Source organism: Pseudocercospora fijiensis, assembly GCF_000340215.1.
Source record: "Pseudocercospora fijiensis CIRAD86 unplaced genomic scaffold MYCFIscaffold_6, whole genome shotgun sequence".
Lineage (NCBI taxonomy): Eukaryota > Fungi > Ascomycota > Dothideomycetes > Mycosphaerellales > Mycosphaerellaceae > Pseudocercospora > Pseudocercospora fijiensis.
In genome coordinates, this window is record NW_006921537.1 from 1,529,135 (window position 1) to 1,552,334 (window position 23,200).

Below are 23,200 nucleotides of genomic sequence, written 5' to 3' on the forward strand. Positions count from 1 at the left end.
ACAGCGGGCAGCAATCAGCTGGCCGCTGTCTGCCGTACGAGCCCACGAGTCCTGACCAGCCCACAGCCAACCTACACGCCCGGCACCCGCAACCCTCGACACCGTGATCCGATCGCAGCGCAGCGCAGCGCTGCAAGCCCATTGCAGTATTGCCGCCCGCCCGCCCGCCCGCCGGCTATCTCGCTGCTCCCTGTTCCTGGACGGCATCGCCCTCCGAGGAGCCCTCCTGGCCACTCGTCCTGCAAACGGGCATTTTAGCTTTCGTCTGCTCCCAGCTCCCGGCCTGCTGGCTCCATACCCAGATAGCTCGTTGCAGCCGTCAAAGTTAGAGTGCACTCGGCTCTGCGTAGGCTCGCGGAGCAACATCCCTCAAGACTAACATAGCTTTGCTTCGACCGTTAGGTCATGCCAATTCGCTGTGCCTGCACCCTTGCGCTGCCTCGCCTTGCTTACTGCGATTCACCCAGCTCAACGGAGGCCATGTCGCGAGCCTGACCTGCGCACGCCCGCCCGCGAAAGCATCCCCGGCTGCCCACGACGTAGTAGCTCTCAGCCTTGACCGCATGGCTCGAGGCCTTGCATTATGGACTCCAGGAGACCACCTTACGCAGTAGGCCCTCCTCCCTCCAACAGCCACGACCCGCGCGCGCCGCCACCAGTACCACACTTCCAGCAGCATCACCAGCAGCACCAGCAGCACCAGCATCCACACGGCCCTCCACCACCGCCGCCGCCGCCGCCGCCGCCGCCGCCGCCGCCGCAGCACCAGCAGCACCAGCAGCACCCTCAGGGCCATCCGCCGCCCGCACAGGCTCAGGCGCAACAACCACCAGCGCAGCATTACCAGCAGTATCAGCATCCAGCGTCCTACCCGCCGCCGCACTCGGGCGCAAACACCATTCCTGACAAAGGACCAGCGCTGCCGCCCATCCAGTCGGCGGCGTATGCTCCTCCTGGCTCTTCGGCAGAGCAGCAGCAACCTCTGCCTTCCTTCAGACAGCCCTCTGCGCCGCCGTCCCACGACCCGCGCGAACCTGCACCGCAATATCATCCAGATCCATACCACAATCGCTCCGGCCATGCCACACCGGCACCCGTGAACAGGTCATACTCTCACGATTCTGGGCAACAACGCACGCCCGCAACGCCGACTGCTCCACCTCCACTCTCTCACCAACAAGGACCAGAAGGCGCGCAACAGGCGCCGCCCGGTCCTCCACCTCACTCCCAGCCCATGGAGCATGGGCACCCGCAGTATCCACCGCCTACCAATGGCGTCCAACATCATGGCTTGCCACATCCACAGTATGCCATGACGCCCATGATGGAACAGCACCACTCGTATCCGCCACCAGGACAGCCGATGTACCAACCTCAACAGACTTACGGGCCAGCGTCAGCCAACATGTACGGTCAGAAACGGAAGCAAATGCGTGCGACGCAGGTGCGTGAAGTATATTGACTCAATCTTGACTTCACTGACACGTCTCAGGCCTGCGAGCAGTGCCGGCAACGCAAACAAAAATGTGACGAAGGCGCTCCGTGCTCGTTCTGCAAAGAGAACAATCTGTCGTGCCAATATAGAGATACGCCACCCGCCAAGTACGTGCTCAGGTGCACTTTCTTTCTGACAAGCAATGGAAGCACTGATAAATCGACAGGACCGACAAGAACATGGACAAACTGTTGCACTATATGGAAAGTCATACACAAGGCCTTGCGGATCTAACGGCCAAGATTGATCGCTTTGAAGAAAGAATCCGACGCGTGGAGCAAAACGCCCAGCAATCTCAACAATCAAATCATATCAATCAGTCTAATTACACAGTGGGTGGCGCTGAAAACGAGGTCTCGGGCGCCGAAAATGAAAGAATGATCGAAGATGCCCCGCGGCCAAACCGAAAAGCAGACTGGGACGACCATCGCACAGCGCCGCATAAGTTGCTTCTACTGTGGCCGAGTGTCCGGCCTCTTCTTCGAACGGCAGGAGTCGAGCACAATGACGGATATGTCATGGAGGCCGAAGACCGAGGCGTGCTCAGATTATGGACTCGTGGCGAAGGAATCGATGAGAACGATGGCACGCAGCCTGGTGGACCTGCAAGTCCTGCTCGAAGCGACGAAAGTGGCGAAGCAGGCAACGCTGCGACACCACAAGCTGATGGAATTTGGGGCATAGGTTTTCCATCGACACCGAGTAGCGACAGGAGATCGGAACCTTGCGGCGCCGGTGGTCTTAAAGCGAACGGCGAAGTCGACCTGGACGCGAGCACAGTCAACATGCTCTACGACAGCTACATGCGCAACCTGCACATCATGCATCCTTTCCTCGACAAGAAGCGATTGCGAAAGATGTTCGACAACTTCATCAAACGCTACAGCACTGGAAGGCCTCGTGCAGCCTTTGCTGTGGGGAATGATTACTCAGAGCGACCACTGAAGCGACAGCGATCCAATGGTTCGACGGCGAACATTCCTGGTACTGGCTCCGATGGCGAGACGAGACGGGAGCCAACTGAGCGCTCGCCTGGAAATGCAATCATCTACCTTGTACTGGCCTTGGGCAAGATTTGCATGCACAAGAATCCTCTTCCTCCCCCAGTGCCAGACAGCAAATTGCAGTCCAACAGCTACGTCGCGCACGAAATTCGTGGCATGACAGCCTGTTCCCCAGTATCTGTGAACATCAAACCGTCCCCAATGTCACCGAAATCTACACCGACCACGCAGCCCACGCCTCCCTCGGAGGCGAATCTACGCATGCACGATGCTCGAAGTCGACGCTCATCAGTAGATGGATCGCCGAGTTCTACACCAGGGCCGAGAAATCTGGATGTTGTGCCAGGTATCGCCTACTATGCCAAAGCTGCTGAGATCCTCGGTGACCAGGGCGATGGTAACGACCTCGTTCACGCTCAAATGTTCCTCCTCGCAGGTCTTTACAAAGGCCAACTTGCCCGAGTCAAGGAGAGTATGAGCTGGATCACCATGGCTGGGCGCGCTTGTCGCATCTTGCTAGATCGGTACAAGTTGTACAACGACACATACTGGGGCGAATACGGTGGACTTCGCGCGACCTACATGAGCTCGCAAGCGCGTATCAAGGATACGCGACAAAGTTTGATCGTCCTTGCCTCCTGGACGTGCCTGCAGTTGGAAAGCGACATCCTTGCAGAACTGCGGCTGCCCGATAGTGGAATTCAGAAAGTGGAGTCTTTGCTATTGATGCCGCACAAGATCAATGACAACGAGACATACGTTGGCCTCGAAACAGATGGTCAGCCGGAAGACTACAACAACATTCTAATCTTCTACTCGGCGCAGATGTTCATCCGACGAAGACTGAACCAAGTGCACCGAGAAATGTACGGCAAAGACTCTCTCGATCAGCCACTCCTAGCCGTGCAGAACATGCTCAATGAGCACGAGAATATCCTGGTGCAGTGGAGGAACGGTTTGCCGGACTTCCTGGCATGGAACGATGACGATCCACCGCCTCAAGACATCCTCTCAGCGCGCCTACGGGCCAAGTACTGGGGAGCGCGCTACGTTATCAACCGGCCATTCCTCGATTACGCGCTACACATAATGCCGCACGTTCGCGACGGACAGACCGTTGAATCGGTCGCAAGAGACGGCTACGGCAATCCACGCGACAAGGCCGACATTCATCTATTCAAAGCGATCGAACAGCTGGGCGAGCGCCAAGTCTGGCAGGCTGCGAAACGTTGCATCGATGCTGCAATGCATAGTACCGTTGCGTTTGACGGCGTTCCGGATCGCTTGATCGTCACCAACATTCACGGCACGGCACATGCGTAAGTTATCCTTGATCTTTACGGCCTGGCGTTACTAACAACTGATCACAGTCAATTTGGCAATATGCTTGTGCTGTCCGCTGTCTACAACAGCGAGTATATGAAGACACTGGTTCCAGAACACAAGTTCAAGAGACTTCTACAACGAACGATCGGTTTCCTGCGAAGACTGTCGCCGATTTCGCCGACGTGCTCGGCGGATTGCGTGATTCTCGAGAAGTTCCAGCATACTCTGTTCGGAGTCGGCGAGGAATTGAAAGGCGTCTACGCGAACGAAGGCGTGGAGCCGATGAGTGCCTCGAATTCCTTTAGTGCTCCTAGTAGCTGATCTCCAACGGTTCTGCGACAAGTTCTCGTGACGAAGATGCTGTCCTCCGTCATCCCCTGTTGCAAAGCTATCCGGCCCTGCGCAATACCGAATTATGGCCGAGCCAGGAAACCTCGACATGTCAGCATCAGCATGTCTGGATGAGATGGCGGAGTCCACGCTCCGAAAGTCGAAGGACAAATCTGCACCGGCGCATTCCAGGATCATTGCACGAGGTGTCGCCGATGAATGTACCTCATCGGCCAAAGACTACAACTCTGGACGCGCTCCGATCCACTTATGAGACAGGTCATATATTGGCCACCACACACATCTCACCTGCGATGCAGCGCCGGCAATCGCGGCTTTTTCTATGACGTTTTGCATTATTGACGGCGTTTCAACAACCAGGGCGGCATTATCAGATGTCGAACCATTTATGGGTATGTGGTCAACATCTATGGGAGGCTAGCGCTGTAATCTTTCATTCACTTTTTCTCTTGTTGTAAAGCATCGATTTCACTCGCAAAGCGATATACCAGGCTCTCTATATGCCATTGCGCCGGGCGGCTTGGGTTCTGTTTTACCAAGCCTGGTCCGACAGGAGGGACCATGGATTGGGGAGAAGGGAGAGGATTCTTTGACGTTTTTGTTGTTGCAAACGAAGGAACCCGATCCTCACGAAGGGAAACGGCCGCGCAACAATGTGGATTGTACAGTATTAAGGACGAGCTTTTAGCAATGGTAACCAGACAGGCGAGAATGTAGTGCGCAGTATCTGAGACGTGACTCTTCCATCCGTCTTTTCCCTTCCGCGGCGTCTTCCTCTATGGCCCTCTCGCCTTATATCGTCATGACTGGCCCTCGGTGATGTCAGGATTTGTTACAGATCTCGACTCCCTTATGACCTACATACTACTACCTGTGCGACACTACTGAAGACGGGAGCCAGGTGACCGGGTGCAGTGATCCGTTCATTTGGCACCGGCTCGCGTTTGCTGTACGAAGGTTCGCAGCGCTCCGGCCAACCTCCAACGGTTCACCACTGTGAGGAAGTGGCTTTCTCATCACACTCCCACTACAGAGAGTGTCATCTGCATACAAGAAGCCGCCTTACGAAAGAATCCTTCAACTTTCCTTTGCCTGGCAAATTTGATGTACATCTTTGATCCTTTGCTATCGAGAAAAGCACAGATTGCAAAGTGGCTCCGGACCGGCTTCCTGTATGCAGGTGACATTCTGTATGTATGTGCCGAGCTCAGTGGCGTTCGTTCCCTGTGTAGAAGGAATACTGCTTGCTAGAAGAGGGAAACGCATCGTGGGATGGCTCCCAGTTGCCAAGTTGGCGGGAAAGCTAGGGACCTTTAGAAATGGTTAATCTGGCTACCGGCTTCCACATAAGCGCTGGCTCGTGACCGTTAGGTAAAGGATTAATGTAGCGCTTTTTACGGACCTTTAGAGGAGGCCAATTTGTATACAATTGAAAGCGGTTTAGTATAGTAAGGAGCCCCTATTCTAGACCTTCTAAGGGTATAGACCTTAGCTATTATAGACCTATAGATAGTATAGTATACTAAACTATAGAAGCTAGAGCTATTATTATAGTTGCTATAGCTACTATAACGGTCGTTACTATTACGAGTAAATATCTCGAGGAAGATAGTAGTAATAAGGACTAATAGGTATAAAGAGAGGGACTAGAGGGTAAATCTATATATAAATAGTAGTACCGCTAGTTAAGGCGTAACCGACTATTTAAACTAATAAGAGTCTATAGGAACGGCTATATAACTAGACCTTTACTTATATAATAAGTAGATATTACGTAAGGGACGATTAGTAGGTCTATAATAGTATAGTATTAGTAAGGTATCTACGGTCCTACGGAAGTATATATAGGCCCGGCGTTCTATACCTACCGTAATAGCACCCCCGTCTAATAGAACGAAAGCTAGCGTACTAAGATAGCTATACCCGTACTCCTTCCTTCTATCCTCCTTACCTAAAGTATCTTATATAGCTTATGCCTTTTTATATATATTAGGGTATCTCTACCTCTCTTCTTTAGTCTAAATCTCGCCTTCGTATTATATTAGCGTCTACTAGTTATAGTGTTACTCGTTAGAGTTAACTAATTCTAGTTCCGTCTTAGAGCTAGTAGCCTTAGCCTTAGTAGCCTTGCCTTCTATAAAACTCTATAATTTGCGTATCTTTTTCTTTATAGACGAGTCGCCGTCGGCCGCCTTACGCTTAGATATACGCGTACCCGCGGTCTTAGCTAGGCTAGCCTTAGCTTAGCGCGTACCTATTAGCTATATAGGGATCTTTAGTAGCGATAGCTAGGGCGCCTTTATCTTAGTTATTAGCGGCATCTATAAGGTAGGTAGCTTTATAGACAAGGCGAGCTTGTCCTTAGTTACTACCGCGTACTTAGACTTTCGGGATAGGCCTAGCGTCGGTAGCTACGGCGCTAGTGCCTACGCTAGTATAGCGCGATTCTTCTATAGAGGCTAGCTAGGCTCGTCTATTGCTACTATACTAACGTAGGTCTTAGCTTTTACTACTATAGCGAGCTTATCTAGAATATATAGGTACAGATCGGCTTACTATTAGGGTATAAGCGCTCTATAGCGTCTAGCGATACCTTTTAGTCCTAGTCCTCGATAGAGGGAGATAGGGTCGTCGTTTTCCTTATTATAGTTATATAGGATATCGTTTAGGCGTAGCGTCGCGTCCTTCTTATAGGCCGTTCTTAGTATCTAGTCTCGATCCTCTCGTAGTATATAGCCTATTTATAACTATAGGTACGCTATTCGAAGGAAGTAGTCTAGAGCTATGTCTATAATACCGGCGTCTGCCTTATAGTTAAGGGCTGCTTTTATATTCTCTAAGACGTAGTCCGGCACCGCGACGATATTAATTTCTATAGCCTACTCTACCTAGTCGTCCTTAAAGGTTAGCTATCCGGCCGAGATAGCCTTTAGCTACTTACCGTAGAGCGGATATACTAGATCCTTACGGTATTTCTTCTAACGCTTCTACTAGTTACGTGCGGCTATTAGCGGCTTCGTCTTACTAGGGATGTCTATCGGGACCTAAGAGATTATCGCCTAATCTAGGGCATTGTCGATAGAGGTAACCTAGACTTAGTACGCTGCCTTACGCCGGAAAACTATACTACCTATAAGGATATACCGGCTATAGATTAGAGCGATCTTGTGTTTGCCGTTAGTATTTGCTATATAGTATAGGTATAGAGAGCCGATTAGCTTACGTTTAGTACGTAGGAAGCCGTACGCTTCTACTAAGTAGGTATACTAGGTACCGAGCTCCTTTATCGAGATTGTAGCGTCGTCGATTATTTAGAATATATTGCTAAGCTTAAGGTCTAAGAGTCGCGTATTTGTAGGTAGTATACAATTAATCGTAATAAAGCCTAGTACATTATAGATTAGCACCGTAGTATCGGCCTAGTAGCTAGACTTAAGCTATTACTCGATATTAGAGTATTATATTCCGGAACGCTATAGGTAAGTGTCGTTATCTATATTAGTAGCGCCCCGACGAACCTTCTTATCTATTAGCGTACGTACGCTTATCGGGGTAGCGATTTATACGCTCGTTAGCGTAGCGGTTATAGCTAACGATAGGACTAGGACTTCGATACTTATAACTCGCGTAGGTACCTCTTCCTCGTCGATATCTATCGGTACGTCTTCCGGAACCTCGTCGTTTGTAGCTTATATAGGCGCTTCTTATCGGTAAGATAGGCTAGCGTCTCTAGGGCCTAGGTCGGGGGTTGCCTCGCGTAATAGCTATAGCGTAGCGTTCTGTCCGAGGAAAGGTAGGAAAGTGCCTTCCTCTATATTGCCCTTATTTATAGTCTATACTCGATAAAATATTACTACGAGCGAGCTACGTAGGTTAGAGCCTATAGGAGGATCGGTATATTCTACTAAGAAGTCCTTATATCGCTATTATATAGTATTGTCCTTATAGGTGCGTCTCGTAAAGCTAAGTTCTCGTACTAGGTTTAAGACAGTATAGGTCTAGCGTACTATATCGTTAACCTAAACTAGGCGGTCTATAGCTAAGTCGTCCTTACGTATAGCATTAATAATTGCCGCTATAGCTGCCGTAAAGGCGTAGCTTGCCGCGCGCTAACGTGCGCCTAACGTAGTAACTGTATTATATACCTCTTAGCTAATATCGAGGGAAGCTATAGGAAGGCGCTTACGACGAGGCTTTAGTAGGGCGTTATCGTTATCGTCTCTGTCGGAGCTATTTTGTTCGCCTTCGTCGTTCTACTTGCCTCCGTTGCGCTACTTTGCCTTACCTAGCGTAGTTAGTTGCGTCTTGTCCTACTATTACTTAGTAGGGTATTGCTACGAAGGTGCTACCTTATCTCGAGCGGAGTCCCTAGTAGTAGAGCTCTTTACTAAGTATATAGTAATATTGTATCTATATATAGTACTAAAGGCAGGCTTAGTATTACGTAAGAGTGCGGCTCTACGGCTAAAGGTGCTAAGCTTATAGACGTATATACTATTAGCGTCTTATTTACGGATTAGGTTAGAATTGCGGATTAAGTCTAGATTTAAGCCTACGTTAGTACTATTAGCGTTAAGGAATTCCTTAGTATATTCCGCGCTCTTAGTAGTATAGAGGTTTAGGAAGGCTAACTAAACAGCGTCTATAACCTAGCGTATAGTTATTAGGGCGTCGGCGTAGATAAGGATAGCGTTTATCGCCTTACTCTAAAGTTCGTCCTTGCCTTTATTATCTAGCGGAGCGGGGCTATCGCCGTCCTTAGCTCTAGCGTTACCTATACTAATATCCTTTTCTATAGCCTTCTCTTTCTATGTCTCCTACTACTCTTTCTCCGTTACGTTCTCGCTATCGATATCTATCTTTTCTACGTCCTATTTTCTATCTACGCTTACTTTTCCTACTTCCTACTCTTCTACTATAATAGTATCCTAATACGTCGCGTCGTTAGTAGCTAAGAGGTATATAGGTATTCCTCTAGGGCGTAGGGCCGCCTTTCCCTTAGGGCGCTTAGTAGCTAGCTCTAAGGCGCTTATATTAGCGTTAAACACTATAGCGTCGCGTACTATAGGGGCGTCTAAGGAGTATTAATATTAATCTATAGCCTCGCCGAGACGCTAAGGAAGGTCCTTATCGCCCTATATCTATTCTTAATTATTATAGTAATCTATTTACAAAGTATTAGGCTTAATTATCTCTACGATCTTAGTAGGACTATATACTAAAGTTAGGGTGCGCTCCTTCTAGTATCGGTATTCCGTCTAAAATCGCGTAGAGGCGGTACGTTACCTAGAGTAGGCGTCTAGCAAGTTAGTACTATCGAACGTAATTAGATCGACGGGCTCGAGTATAATAATCTTTTCTTATACTTTTACGTATATCGCGGCTATCTATTACTAGACTATCGCTTCTACGGTAACGTCCTATTCTTCCTTAAACTAGCCTAGCAAGTTATAGCAATTAGTAGTCTAACTAAGGCGCTCGTCGGCCTGCTCTAGCGTTTCGTTTTCTAGACTATCTACCGTATATACTATAATCTATATAATCTATACGTATACGGATATAAGGTTTAGCTCGGTCTCGTCCTAGCCTAGTATACCGGTAAGGATCTCGTATAGCTTATCTAGGGCGTTCTTTGCGAAGCCGTAGCTAGCTAAGGCGCTTATAAGTTAAAAGGCGGTCTAGGTATAGGGCACCGCGAAGGGTATACTATTTCCCTTATAAGACGTTAGAGTTAGGTTAAGTCTAGCGAGCGTCCGGATCGCGTAGTAGATATCGTAGTTACAGACCCGATCTAGGATCTCTATAGGGTCGTAAAACAATTTAGCGTACTAAGGATCGGGGACAATAACGCGGTATCGCTAGCCGTCCTAAGAGACGTCTAGCTTAGCGTCTAGAAACTAATAGAACTATAGTAGGCCGAAAAACGTAGCCTAGCTAGCGTAGTTACCTATCTCGTAGCTATTAACGCTAGCGCCCTACTATAATAAGATAGCGATATAGCGTAAGGTATTGCGGTCCCTTAGATTAGCTTTAGAGTCGAGTAGCGGGAGGGGTAGGTAGGTAAGTTCGGAGAGGTCGATTAAGCGAATACGTATAATATATACCCTATCGGAGCTATAGTGCTTTAGGAAGAAGTCCTCGAAGGTAATAGGGTTTATCCGTATAGTTCTTCTACGTAATAGCGGGCGCGGTACTAGCGTACGATAAATTCGTACCTATACCGTAGCGTTAATAAAGTCGCTAATGTTTTCTAGGAGCGGTCGATCGAGCTCGCGGTATAACTCTACTAGGACCTTATTATAAGGGATTTTCTTAAGGCTCGCGTATACGATGTGTTTAGGCGTACTAGTATAGTCCTTATAGTACTCGATTTATAGTAGTACCGAGGCGAAGAGCAGATCGCTAGCCTTGCGACGCTAAGGTACCTACTACTAGCTTAGCTCTAAGAGCTCGTCTTCCTTATAGGCGTATTACTATTATATAGGAGGGCCGCGCTCGCTCGCTAGCGGATAGTAGCGCTCGGTACGCTCTATTTTAGAGATAGATAATATTGTCGGAGCTAGTCGTTAAGGTGGCGTATACTTAGTAAGGATGTTAGTAATATCGTTAATCGGAGTAGGGAGAATTTAGTATATTACGTATACGCGGTAACTGAAAATTTGCAGCATTACTAGGGCGTTCTACGTTATTATAACGTAAACTTTACCTCGCTTACGCCGCGCCGTTTATATATATAGTGCGGCCCGTCCGATAATAGGACGCGTTCTACGTTAATAATAATAATAAGACGCGTCGCCGGCGACAAAGGAGAGGGGATAATAAAGTAAACTATTATACGTTTTAAAATAAAGTAAAGTAGGGTATAATTTAATTATAGACAATATTGCTATAATGTAATATATTATAGTAGGGATGCCTATTATTACGTATAATCCTGCTTAGTTAACCTTCTATATAGCGGCTCGTTAGGAGTTACGTAGGCTAGGCCTCCGAGAAGGCCGAGCTTATAGCTCTCCTACTATAGACTACGGCGCTGCCTATTACGGTACCTGCTATTATAGCGCTTGTCGTCGCGTCGTCTACTATAAATAGAGGCGGTCGTACTCCTAGACGAGTTCCGCTAAATCGCGGAGGTCGTCGACATCGTACTAAACGTTATATACGTAACTATAGCTACGCTATTTAACTAGGTACTATATTTTGCCTTTTAAGATCCTACGTCCGAGGAGCTTTTCGACCTCGTAATATAGCGCTTTTAGGTATAGATAGTCGTTATCGAAGGGTGCTTTATCTACTAGGCCTAGCTCTAGTATCTCTCGGTCGTATAGGTTACAGCCCTTAGGGTATAGTTCTAGCTACGAAACCAAGATTACAGGATAGATACGTATTACTAGGGGGAGATCGAGCTCGTACGCGAGGTTACTAACTAGGCGTAGCACCTTAAATAGTCTAGTACGCTATATAGAGAGCTTGCGATTAGGGTTCCCTAGCAGGCGGTATCCCTTATATAATTTAAGCAGTACCTTTTAGCCTATCTTAAAGGAAATAGGGCGATGCTTGCGGTCGTATTAGTCCTTTATTATTGCTAGCGCCTATGCGAGAGAGTCCGTAGCCTAATCGTATACCTCCTATCTTAGTACTAAGTAGTCCTTTATAGGGAGCTTAGTAAGGGGGTTTAGCGCGTCTAAGTTCGTCTTAAACTCTCAAATTAGGATATTAGGTACCTCTCTAGTTAAGGTATTCCTAGCGTTATTAAGCTCGGCCTAGATATACGGAAGTGTATCTATCTAATTAGCATCCGGATAATTAGAGGTAAAGAATCGGAGTGCGATCTCTACGGTTTAATTTGTCCGCTTAGATTAGCTATCCGACTAGGAATAGTACGCTATCGTTACAAAGAACCTCGTACCTAACTTTTTAAAGGCTGCTTTTATAAAGTCGCTAAGCTAAATAGGGTCCTAGTCGCCGATTATAATAGCTAGAAAGTTGCGCTCTATTTCGATATAGCCTTAGATCTAATCGCTACCGTATTGCTACGCCGTCTACGTTAACTTATACTTGCGTAATATAACGCGCTTAGAGTACTTATACGTCTCTATAAGGAAACTATCGTAGCTATCCTTATCGGTATTAGGACTAAAGAGGTTATATATAATTAGTATATAACTAGGCTCGAGTAAAGCTAGGGTCTTAGTGCCTTAGGTAGGGCTTAGCGCTTAGCGTTAGGCTAACTTGCCTACCTTCCTCCCTCTCCTCTTAGATAATAGATCTCTATCGAATACTATACTAATTTACTACTACCCTATCTATCTGCTAATATAACCCTTCTTATATAGTATTCGATCTACCCTTTAAGGGTAGTAGCTAGATAGTCCTTATTTTAAGCTTTTAGTAGTATAGCTACGAAAACTATCGACTTAACTATATTACGCCCGAAGAACGGGACCTATACGTACTATTCTATTAAAACAACCGTACCAATTATTAAGCAAGGCCTTCTATACGGTCTATTATACTAAGTTAGTCGCACTAAGCCGATATCTACTAATTCCGCTATATCCGTATCCTAGGGGCCTATAATACATTATTAGTGTTACCCCTTATAATAGCCGGCTTATTACGAAGCAACAACAACCGCGGCGCCGCTAGCAGCGCTAGTAACGATAACGCTAGTAGTATAGTGCCTACTAAAGTACCTACTAAAGTGCCTCCTACTAAGGTACCTACTAAAGAGCCTACTAGAGGGCCTACTAAAGAACCTATAATCGAAGGGGATAACCTATCGTTGCCCGTTAACGATATTCTTAGCAATATTGTTAACCGTCGATATAGCTAACTAGCCTTTAGGCCCTAGCTAGTAGCGAGACTTTAAGAAGCTACCTAAAACAGGCTCGCTACCTTACGTTAGGAACAATAGCTAAAGGATAATCTCCTCGAGATTCGCCGCCTATAGGAAGCCCTAATAAATACTACTAAACCGGAACTAGTAGTAGGACCTTCTATATAGAAGAAGGATGCGAAGCTTAAGGATTATACTATATTTAATAGCTCTAGTCGAAAGTAGTATAACGACTATATTCGTAACTATAAACTCAACTAGCGCAACGTACTAAGAGCGCTACTAGACGACTACTCCCTAGTTGTTTATACTATACAGTATATTAATAGCAACCTAAAGCGCACCTAGGATAACTATTTTAACTCCCTTAATAATTAGACCGCTGTTTAGTAGCAAGACTATAAGACTATTATACTAAATACCCTTAGTAACCCTATATTGCGCTAGTAGTACGCCTAAGACTAATACCTACGTACTAAACAAAAGGCCGACTAGACCTCCCGATCCTTCGAGGCCTATCTAAAGACCCTTAAGGACGATTTGCTACCTAAGACTAACTCTATCTAGATATCTAAGATACGACCTAAACTAAGATAGGAATTAGTCCTTAAATTAGACCGCCGCCGTATGTTTGAACAGGCTAATCTAATACGTATTTAGTTTATAGTCGAAGTAGAAACAGCTAAACGAGCTATTTAGCTCTAATAACGGTTAGAATCTAAGATACGCCTAGCTACCTATCGTAGCCGCGGAGGAAACTAAGGTTCCTACTAGAACAATAATGCTAACAATAGGAATAGTAATAACGACCGTAGAAGAGGCCGTAGCCGACGGCTATATAGAGGAGGCCGTAATAGGGGCCGTAGAAGGGGCTCGTATCCCTATAATACTAATCGCTTAACTAATAATAGTAGCAATAGCGGCTATAGCAATCCCCTAACCGGGTTAAAGTACTTCAACTATAACAGTACTAGCTATCTCCTAGGCTAATGCGACAAACCTAAGGACTAGGCCCGAATCGACCGTACTACCGCTAAGCACCGAAAGCACCTCTTAGTAGCTAACGCTACCTCTATAGGCTAACCTTCGAAAAAAGAATAAGCGCCGCACTAACTATTAGCCTTATACGGCGTAAAACTATCGACATTGTACTAGCTATTATACGTACCTATCTTATATAGGATACGTATAGAACTAACTATTAAACTAAGGTTATACTAGATCTAGGAAATTCAGTTAGTGCCTTTATCAATTACCGCCTAGCTAAGCAATTAGACCTCCGACAATTGCCTAGAACTAATATACCAACCCTTACTTAGTTTAATAACGCTCGGCACTTAACCTATAGGGCCTACTATGTTCCTATAGTTCTAAAAGACGACCTCGGTAATAAACGCTTACTAGATTTTACTGCCTACGTAGTAGATATAGATAACCTCCTATCCGATATTGTTATTAGCAACCCTGTTCTTAAGCACTATACTATAATTATAGACTTAGGCAGTTAATAGTAGCGGTTTAGAATCGCTAGGAGAGAGGATATTAAACACATTAATATTAGCGAGTATCCCGACGATATCCGGGTCCTATTTATCGGCAACCTAACGCCTGCCTTAGCTAATCCGACGGCTAACCTTCTCGGTAGAGATAACGATAAACCTATACCCCCTAATAGTATAGATCCTAATTAGCTTGCTCGCATACTACTGCCTATTCGAGAGACCTATATTAATGTATTTAAACACTACCTAGCATCGACATTGCCTATGTTTAAAGAGACTAATTATAAGATTAACATTATAGAGGGCAAAGAGGTCCCCTTTAGGCCCCTCTACAACCTTAGTAAACGAGAACTTACTATATTGCGTAAGTACCTAGATAAGAACCTAACTAATAGTCGAATTTAGTATAGCAACAGCCCTACTAGTATACCTATCCTATTCGTACTAAAGAAGGATAGTAGCCTGCGTTTATATATTAATTATAGAGGGCTTAATGCTGTTACTATTAAAGACCGTTGTCTACTTCCGCTTATTAATAAGACCCTCGATCGCCTTTCTAGCGCCTACTTCTATACTATATTAGACATTAAGGACGCCTATTACCGTATTCGTATTCGCAAGGGCGATGAATAGAAAACAGCCTTCTGCACCCGTTATAGCTATTTCGAGTACTTAGTTATACTATTCGGGCTAGCTAATACCCCTACAATATTCTAGTCCTATATTAATCGGGCCCTTTTAGGCCTACTAGACTACCTCTATATAGTTTACCTAGATAACATCCTAGTTTACACCTATTTACCTAATATTATAGAGTACTAGGCTATAGTACGTAAGGTCCTCGACCGCCTGCGAGCCTATAGCCTATATTATAAGCCCTCTAAATGTACCTTTGCTACTAAGGAGGTAGCCTTCCTTAGCTTCCTTATATTAACTAATAGTGTTAAGGCTAATCCTAATCGGATTAAAACAATTACTAAATAGCCTATTCCTACGTCTATTAAAGAGCTTTAATTATTCCTCGGTTTTGCTAACTTCTACCGCCGGTTTATTAAGGGCTATTCGAGGCATATAATACTATTAACTAAGCTTACTAAAACTAAGGCCAATCTATCTAGAGAGTTCAAATAGACTAATAGAGCACAAGCCGCTTTTAACGGTTTAAAGAAGCGCTTTACTAAAGTCCCCTTATTATACTATTTTGTACTAAGCAAGCAGATCCGAATTGAGACTAACGCTTTACAGTTCGCTATATCGGCTATTATATTATAGCAATTAGCTAATAACTATTACTAGTACCCGATTGCCTTCTTTTTACGGAAGATAATCGATATAGAACGTCGATATAAGACCTACGAGTAAGAGCTCTTAGCTATTATAGAAGCCTTTAAGCACTAGCGCTACTATCTCGATAGTATATAGCACACTATTTAGGTCTATACGGACTATAACAACCTCCGTAGTATTACTAAGGTTACTAGAGTTATAGGTCGATAGGCTAGATAGGCCGTCTACCTCGCTAGGTTTGATTTTAATATATTATATCGGCTAGGCGTAAGTAACTCTACCGATAGCCTATTAAGGCGACCTAATTACGATAGCGAGACTTAGCAATCTATTAATTTATTGTTTCTAACCCTATAGCATAAAATTGCTATAGCCCGTATTATTAATAAGCAAGCGTAGGATAAGCGGCTTACCGGACTCCGCGATAGCTTAAAGCATATTAATGCTCTTACTATATTAATAGTACGTATTAAGGCAAGGGCTAAGGACACAGATAGGAGAAGTTATAATAACTCCCTAGTCGATATCGCTATATATAGTAACAGCGATTAAAGCACTAATGCAGTTAATCCGGCTGCTAGTGCTATTAGATGTATATAATACGTACCTCGTTTAATAGCAAGGGTGCTACTAAATAACCTTGCAAATAGGGATAGTTAATCGTTTATAGATAAGCTGTTATATACTTAGTAGAGGGCCGCCTTTGCTACTAAACGTATCGATAAGCTTGTAAGTAGGCGAAAGACTCGATCTAGTAAGAGTAATAACTAGTCGATCGATAATAAGGGTTATTTAAAGTTTAAGGGCAGATACTATATCCCCGCTAAACATTCGATCCGACAAGAACTTCTTAAGCGACACTATAATAGTAAGCTTGCCGGTTACTATAGTATAGAGAGGTCGTACGAGCTACTATCGCGTATATACTACTAGCTAAATAGTAAGCGGGATATAAAGGACTACGTAAACACGTATACCGTATATTAACGAGTTAAAGCACTAAAGCACTTACTATTTGGCGAGTTGTCTTTACTCCCTATTCTAAAGAAGCTATTTGCTAAGCTTATAATAGATTTTATTATAGGCCTTCTACCTACTAAGCGTAGGGGTAGCAAGGATGTATATAATACTATCCTTATTATAGTAGATCGATTTACTAAAGGCGCTCGATATATCCCGGCGCGGAAAGATTAGACTGCTATTAATACGGTAGAAGCGCTATAGAATAATATCTTCTATACCTATTAGGGGACCCCTAAAGGGATAGTCTCTAACCGAGGCTTAACATTCATATCCTATTATTAGAGCGAAATATGCCTATAGCTAAGACTAAAGCATCGGCTATTAATAGCCTTCTATCTATAGACTAACGGTCAAACAGAGAGGTAGAATGCTACCCTATAGCAGTACCTACGCAGCTATATTAACGAGAATCCTAACGACTAGGTCAACCTCCTATAACTAGCTGAATTCGTGTATAATAATAGTGTCTACTTATTAACTAAGGTTTTACTATATATAGCTATAATAGGCTAGAACGCTGCCTTACTATAAGATCTATTTACCTCGCTCGAGGCCGAGCGTAAGGAAAGGGAAGCGTATTAAGTACCAACCCCTAAAACACTAGCGGCTATTAAGAGGGTTTAAAAGATGCGAGAAATTCACGCTAAGATAGCTAATAAACTAGCGAAGGCCTAGGCCTATTAGAAGGCCTATTATAATAAACACTATACGCTAATAACCTTTAAGCAAGGCGACCTAGTTATACTAAGCACTAAGAACCTCCGTATCCGCAAACACCTATTACCTAATAGTAAAACAAGGCCTAAGCTCGCACTAAGGTATATTAGCCTATTCCGCATTCGAGAAGTTAAGGGCTCTTCCGTATAGGCCTATTAGTTATAGCTTCTACCTTATTATACTATCTATAACACCTTCTATATATCCCTCCTTAAGCCGTACTACCTACGCGAAGGGGATGAAGCACCTACTAAATACGAAGACATACTAGCGGATAGTAAAGAGCTATAGTCTATAGAACGCATCCTATAGCACCGGACTAGGAAAGGCAAGAAAGAGTACCTATTAAGATAGCAAGGATATCTACCTAAATAGGACTCGTAGGAAGCTAAAGGTTCCTTTAAGGACATAACTAAGTTGTTAGATAAGTATTAGACTAGCGTAAAGAACAAGAAGAAGGCTAAAAGCTTATAATATTACTATTAAGGCCTAGGACTAATGCTACCCCCGGGGTGCTATTAGCTAACTAATTAGCTACAAGCAATTGTTAGCAAAGGACAATAAGACTATATAAGCGCGCTACGACGCGTCAATTAGTCGCTGCTCTTCTAAGGACTCTACCTCTTGCTTATTTATTCTATAGGGCCTTAAAGCCTAAGCAATCGGCGATGTACGCGCGCGTGCGAATAACGGTAATAAAGATAATGTCGCGCTACGAGCTAGCAGTATATTAGCAGCCGACACGACTATATTAGTAACGGTATTGCTAATGTTGTTAGTTAAAGAAGGAAATTAGAAGCAAGGTAAAGTTGGCGCTAAAACGGCTAGTACCGCTATTATTAATATTACTTGCTATTATTACTACGCCTACCGGAGATAACCTTACCTATACTACGTACCTAAGGCCGAATCGCACTATACTAACTAAGTTAAAAGAATAGCTATATTAAAGGTTTAATTAAAACTTTGAGGCTAAGTCAAAATATTAAGACTTAAAGGATTAAGCGGCTTAATAGAATAACTAACTAAGGGCAAAACTATAGAGCTAAGTTAGCCGGGGTCGATCTTGCGGATAATAAGTTACTCCTCGATCTTTCCGACCCTTTAAGCAAAGCGAACCTTAACTACTACACTTATAATAGCCTTTACTTATAGAAACCGGACGAACCGTGTTTTTTGAAAAGATAAGATAAGATTGACACTTAAAGGCTACTAAACCTAGCCAATTAGGGCTAGCGAAACTACGATAGTAAATAATAGCCCTCGTAATAATAAGAACAATCCCTCGGAAGCGGACAACCCTCGGAAGCGGACATTTCTAGGTCTTTTAAGAGTAGATATAGAGAACTCGGTACGACATTACTTAGAATAGGGGCAGTACTGCAATACCCCGTATACCTACCTATTATAGTAGGGAAGGTACGCTCGTATTATAATTAGTCGATAGTCCTTAATTCTTATAGTTATATATTACTTTATTATATACAAGGATAGCGCAGTTAGAGTTAGACATTGTGTTATATTAGAGGTAAGGTTTAATATAGTTATATAATCGGTAGTTGCGTATTTAATTTAGCGCGGATCGAGTAGCTTATTAGACCTACTAAGTTAGTAGCGATAGAGGTTAGAATAAAGACCGGCTACGAGGGCGCGGCCTTTAGAAGGGAAGCGTATATTAGGACTAAAGAGGTTATACGTAACTAGTATATAACTAGGCTCGAGTAAAGCTAGGGTCTTAGTACCTTAGGCAGGGCTTAGCGCTTAGCGTTAGGCTAACTTGCCTGCCTTCCTCCCTCTCCTCTTAGATCTCTATCGAATACTATACTAATTTACTACTACCCTATCTACCTGCTAATATAACCCTTCTTACAATCGGGTAGCAGGCTATAAACCTAGTCCGTTATAATAGCGTACTACGGAATAGGTTAGCATTTAATCGGCTATAATTTGCTATATAGAGGATAGCGCAATGTCTAGTTTAGAATACACTCGGAGCAGTAAGCAATATACTTAGAGACCTCGCGTCCGAGCTAGCGGATATAGAAGCTAGCGTATAGACGGGCGTAAGTGCGGTAATAACCTACGTAGTAATAATAATTATAGGCTATTTAGAAGACCTCCTTATATAGAGAGCGGGGGATGTATAGCCTCTCTCTACCGTCGGTATCGTCCTTAAAATAGATAAGGTCGTCGCGTAAGAAAAAACAAAGTCCTAATAGGCTCGACTCGGCCTCGCCCGTAATGTCCGCTTTCTTACTATTAGGGTTATCGTTAGCGTCTAGGGTCCTCTCGGCGGCGGCTCGTAGGCAGCGTTCTTTTATAGCGTTTAGCTAAGCTAGGATTACAGACTAATAGGGGTCCTCTATATATCCCGTCTTTAAGTCGTCCTTAAATTTAGTAGCGAGTTCTACGAGTACGGAGTAGAAAACTATAGGCTCGTTAGACGTATACGTTCTACCGGAGTACTCGTCGACTATCGTAGCGTAAAAACAAATCGCACCCTCGCTTTCGCTCGGGTATATATAGTACGCGTCGATTATATTATTCGCCGGGGTAGGATTGTCGTATACTAGGGGGTCTAGCATATCGTATACTTAATCTGCCGCTCGGTTAAGATCCGCTACGAGCCTACTTAAGGCGTTCGGTATTCTATAAAGGCGTCCTAGGCGGTAGTATACCTTAAGCTTAGGGTACTAAGAGAGGTACTAACTAGCTCGTACTAGACGGAGGTTAAGCTTGTCCGTAGATATAGTCGTTACTAGGCTCGCTGCCGTAGTAATGCCTAGGGCCGCTATATAGTCGGAAAACACATACACTAGCTTGCGTACCGCCTAGAGGATTATTCGTGCCTTACGTACCGTCTAGACTAGTCTACTAACCTCGAGTTCGGTAGCTAGGTACCGCTTTTCTACGTCCGTAAGGGCTTTACTAAGGTATATAATAACTTGTACCTAATCTACCGGGAAGCGTACGGCCTTACTATTCTCGATAGTCGGCTCTAGGTCTCCCTTAACGTAGTATACTACTACCGCGAACCCTCCTACGTAGGTATCTAGGTCGATATATATAGGGCGATTAGGGTCCGCGTAATAGGAGAACTTAATATCGCGGTACATCTATCTTAGGATATTAAAGGCTTTGTATTCTATCTCTAGCGATTTATCCGAGTCGAAGGCTAGGGTCCTTATAGCGTAGCGCTTACGCTTATTGCCTTTATTAGCTAGGCTAAAGCGTAAGAGCTCTTTCTTACGGTTCTCGAATAGTATCGTAATCGTAGAGTAGTATAGAATATACTAGCGTTACTAGCTAGTTAGTCCTAAGTAAAATTTAATATCCTTTAGGGTAGTAGGGAATTTTAAGTCTAGGATAGCCTAGACCTTTTCCTTATAAGTAGTATATCCTAGTCCTAATACTCGTTAGCCTAAAAGTTTCGTAGATAGATATACGAGGAACGACTTATACGGTGCGATACTAATATTCTTGCCTACTAGGCACTCGAATATAGCGTTTAGATACTATAGGTGCTCTTCGAAGGTACGGGAGTAGATAACAATATCGTCGATATAAGTACGGTAGTAGGATTTATATCGCTTAAGGATCTTATTAAGCTAGCGCTAGATATATTATACGCTATTCGAGAAACCTATAATAGCTATATATATCTGTTCCTAGCCGCGGTAGCTATTAATCGCGAATTTGCTATAGTCCTTTTCGGCTACTACCTATTAATAGAAAAACGCGACGGCGTCTACTATTGTAATATAGGTAGAGCCGCGTAGCGCCTTAATAATGTCCTCTTATCTAGGGAGCGGATAAGAATCCTTAATCGTAATCTTGTTTAGGCCCCTAATATCTACGACTATACGGCCTTTATAGACTAGCTTGCCGTCTACTATCGTCGTTTTCTAAACTATAAAGACTAGGAACCCGAATTAAGTAGGCTTAGTAGTAAAGGACATCTTTCCTTATACGTATAGTAGGTCGAACGTCTTGTTTACGACCTCCTTATCTAGGGCGTAGAGTAGATACGCTACTATAGGGACCTTGTTATTCTCGTAGCCTAGTTTTAGCGTAACTTCTAGGAAATCGGACTCGGGGATGTCTATAGTAGTGCCTTTATCCTTCTATAGGTCTTCGTGCTTTTTTACTATAGCCTCGATAAGTCGTACCTACTCCTTAGTACCGTACGTAGTTACGCTATTAAAAAGCTGCGTCTCCTTTATAGGGTTCGGTAGGTCCGGTAGCGGAAGGCCGGCCGCTATATAATCCCTAGGCGCGATATAGTAGTAGCTATAGTAATTACACTTACGTACGTACTCTATTTTTGTATATCGTAGTAACGTCTATAGGTAGTCGGTATCGTTACGAACCTATACGAAATTTACTACAATGTCTACGACTATAGCGTAGATAGTTAGGGCCTTATTCTTAAGTTCCTAGTTTTACGGGTAGAAAGCTACGTCTCGGTCGGAAGGGAGATTAGCTCTAAAATAGACAGGTACCGAAGTTAACGTCTACGGTACTAGAACGACGTTCTCGTCGCTAGAGTATACTACCGTACGGAACTTAACCTAGTCCTTACGGCTTACTAGTAGAGGAATCTTTGCCTTTTTATAGGAGTTAATCGTCGCCGTACGGTATAGCACGTTAATCTTAATGCCCTCCGGGCTAATAATGTCTATTACTATAAGGAACTTAGTACTAAGCTCCCTAACGATATATATCTTATAGCGTATATAGGCGATAACCTTAGAGCCCTTAATAATTCCCGGTACCTAAAAATCGAGATCTACGTACTTACTAATGTCCGTTAATTCTACGCCTTTAACCTTTAGTAGGGCTACTAGACGCTTACGCTCGATATCTAGGCGCGTCTAGTATAGGAAGGCCTCGTCGATAAGAGACATAGTAGCGCCTATATCTAGGCAAACCGCGTATTCCGTACCGTCCTTCTATAGGCGTACGACTATACGCAGATAATAATAGCCTCGAAACGCGTATCCTCCTTTAACCTTTAGTAGTATAGCGGACTTAATAAGCCTAGCGTCCTTCTCTACGCTATTCTTCTTAGACGTTAGCTCCGTAGCGTACTTAGTACGCCTATAGTCTTATAAGAGATTGTTGCTATCGAACTTTGCGCTATAATTTACGTATAAGAACTTTAAAGGCTATATCGTAGCAAAGGGTTCTATAGCTAGGGGGAGGTACTTGCCGATATATAGGAAAAAGGGCGATAGTAGCGGAACCTCGCTATAGTATACTAATACGGAGTCCTATAAAGAGGCATCGTTATCTACGTTGTCTAATCTATAGTAGATATCTACCTAGTCGTTAAAATATACTAGTACGGAGTGCGGGCTTACCGGCCTCGCTAAGTAGCGTAAGCTAGATTATAGGCGTAAGTGCGAACGCGGCTATAGGATAGATATAGGCTCTTCGACTAGAGGCTCCGGTACCTGCTTATTAGCGTAATAGTTACGTAGAGCCTTATTGCCTTAGCGGCCGCGTTATTACTAACCCTAGGTATCGCGTACGTCGTTTCGCGTACCTATATCTTGTCGTCTTCTACGATTAGCATTTCGGTTTCCGCCGTATACTTCGTAGCCTCGATTATTATTACGTAGCTCCGCTCTATTATTACGGTTAGAAGCGTACT

The 23,200-nt window shown here is 44.3% G+C and overlaps 2 protein-coding genes across 2 annotated transcripts in view; both read left to right on the forward strand.

Annotated features, from left to right (window-relative positions):
• MYCFIDRAFT_215803 (uncharacterized protein) overlaps positions 1 to 4,921 on the forward strand; it is a gene marked incomplete at its 5' end in the record, with an annotated part of 5,926 nt that extends 1,005 nt beyond the window's left edge. Inside the window, 5 exons of the mRNA XM_007930122.1 lie at positions 67 to 324; positions 595 to 1,444; positions 1,585 to 1,602; positions 1,816 to 3,818; positions 3,870 to 4,921. Coding sequence (XP_007928313.1) covers positions 67 to 324; positions 595 to 1,444; positions 1,585 to 1,602; positions 1,816 to 3,818; positions 3,870 to 4,146 — 3,406 coding nt within the window. The 3' untranslated portion in view covers positions 4,147 to 4,921. The remainder of the gene's footprint in view (positions 1 to 66; positions 325 to 594; positions 1,445 to 1,584; positions 1,603 to 1,815; positions 3,819 to 3,869) is intronic.
• Positions 3,958 to 4,921, forward strand: MYCFIDRAFT_211719 (uncharacterized protein). Its single transcript, XM_007930123.1, has one exon. It carries the CDS (start codon positions 4,287 to 4,289, stop codon positions 4,500 to 4,502), a length of 216 nt encoding a protein of 71 aa, XP_007928314.1. The 5' UTR covers positions 3,958 to 4,286; the 3' UTR covers positions 4,503 to 4,921.
• Positions 4,922 to 23,200: the final 18,279 nt, after the last annotated feature.

Excerpts from the sequence above, each read along its gene's own strand:
- MYCFIDRAFT_211719 (XM_007930123.1), top strand. The coding sequence starts at position 4,287 with ATGAGATGGCGGAGTCCACGCTCCGAAAGTCGAAGGACAAATCTGCAC.